General features: G+C 29.2%; 1 protein-coding gene across 1 annotated transcript in view; it reads right to left on the bottom strand.

Moving 5' to 3' along the window:
- Positions 1–527: 527 nt before the first annotated feature.
- LOC119574200 (cathepsin L-like) overlaps positions 528–2,262 on the bottom strand; it is a gene marked incomplete in the record, with an annotated part of 19,656 nt that continues 17,921 nt past the window's right edge. The window contains 1 exon segment of the mRNA XM_037921330.1: positions 528–1,149. Within this exon segment, the coding sequence (XP_037777258.1) occupies positions 1,075–1,149 (75 nt within the window).

Genomic DNA, 2,262 nt, shown 5'->3' with positions numbered 1-2,262 from the left:
AACATATCCTTCAACCTCAATGTCAAATTTTTGTGGCACATACTCCATGACCTGTGTCATATTCTTCCATGCATTAAAATTAACCCATATATATAATATATATATATATATATATATATATATTATATAATATATATAATATATATATAAATATATATATATATATATATATATATATATAAATTACCAAGTGAACTTCTGTACCTATAGTGCTTTTCCTAGCTACAATCGTTTATAATGAGTATATGAAATATTATATATTCAAAGAATTGAGAAGCGCATAGCAATGCAGGGCAAAAACTACTACAGGAGGTATTTCCAACAGAATGTGGTTTACAGATCTAAGCATTTTCCAAACAACATAATTAATATACACAGATATAGACTGATAATGAATAAAACAGTTAATTACCATCACAAAATATAAGTATGCTATATAATTACTGCATATATAAAAATATATATAAAATAATTACTAAAAAATATCAGGATACACTGCTACACCATATATAATAGTTTATATATCATCCTGCTCTAATATGAATTTACGTCTCACACACTGTCATGATCCATATTTGTTCTTCACACTTTTGTTTTGAAAACAATGAGTATATAATAACTATATATGAGATGCCTTCATTCATGTTAAAAGTTACTTTGATTCTTTGTGACTACAGCTCTTAAGTAGGGTCACCTTATCATATATTGTATTTTTTTCTGCTGCTCTCTGGGATGCACTAGAATGTATTACAATAAAAAACAAGATAATGCAATGTGCATTCTTTTCAACATTACAATAAAAATTAAAATACATTGAATCATATTTGTTTTCCATGCAACAAAATAAAACATACAAGAAACTCTATATCTAGCATTACCTTCAGTAATTAGCACATGCAGGATGAAAATTATATGTGTAAAAAATCAAGTACTCCCAGTAAAATACATCAGTCAAGTTTTTACAAAATTTAATACCACAACCTTAGTGATGGAAACCACTAACACCTACAAAAGCTCTAAGATATATATTAGAGTTGGTCACACTAAAAATCTTCCTTGCTGAGATCACACCACCTAAGGAACAATGGCGCTTGTAGCCATCTGGTTCACTCCGCATGTGCCATCTCCTCGATACACTCGGTAATATCCCTGTAAAAAGACAATTTTCAAAAAATATTCACAATACATTATGAATGTAAGTATCATAACCAATAAGTAACATTACATATAAGACTTCACTTAAATTTTACTGTTGTTTACTTATTGTTAGTGTCTATACTTTTCCATCTCTGTTCCTCTAGAAAGACAGAAAAGTAAACAAGGCAATACAATGAACCATTTCTTTTATATCTGTCTTTAAAAAAGTTAGTCCCACTAATTTGTTCTTCCATCTTGATACATATAATCCAAGATCATGTTCTTACCACAGTCTTACCCCTCTTCTCAAAGAGGGAATGTTTTTCTTGCTGTTTCAATGCTTTTGACAATAGTAAGTATCAATTTTCTTATTGTTTATGGTTTCTTTATGACAATCTATTTTGTGACTTCTAATTCAGGTGGTGTTTTTCAGTTCTTTACACCAAGGAATTCTGGACATCTATCAAATCTATTGTTTAACAATAGGAAGGTTTTTCTACCAATTTAATGCTTAATGTGTAGTTTCCCTGAAAGTTTCTATTAACTCTTGCTTTCAAAGGTGCTGGAATTTTCTCGTGCTCCAATCTGTGAGCTTTACTTCATCCATCCAATATAGATTTTTTATTTATTTAACAAAGATTACTAATCATCTTTTGTAGCACTGACAACTCGGCTGTATCATCATTTTGAAATATGCTCTTTATCCTTATTAATCTGGCAACCAAACTAAATGATCTGATGGTGCCAGTGGTTCACTGCTAGTATTCTTTTTTTGCACTTATTTATATTCTTGGAATAAGTCATGAGACCTATTTTCTTGCTTTCCTAATTATTTCATTATTCCCTCTGTTCCTGTTAGCTAGCTGTCATTTAAAAAAGGTATTCTAGAAAGCTTATCATTATCTTGTCCAATACATTTTTTATATTCCCATTATTTCTAATCATTGTTGTGTACCTATATCGAATATTACTTTGCTATTATTTCATCCAACTAAATACTTAATCTTTAATTATTGGTAAGAACTTTTGTTGGCTGTAAATTCTGTCTAGGTTTCTACATATAAAACATGAGAAGTTGACAAAATTTCTCTTTCGTTAATTATTTTGCATTTTAATTGTCATCTT

This window comes from Penaeus monodon, chromosome 6 (genome assembly GCF_015228065.2).
Source record: "Penaeus monodon isolate SGIC_2016 chromosome 6, NSTDA_Pmon_1, whole genome shotgun sequence".
In the NCBI taxonomy this organism is placed as follows: domain Eukaryota; kingdom Metazoa; phylum Arthropoda; class Malacostraca; order Decapoda; family Penaeidae; genus Penaeus; species Penaeus monodon.
This window is presented reverse-complemented; position numbering and strand designations above follow the sequence as displayed.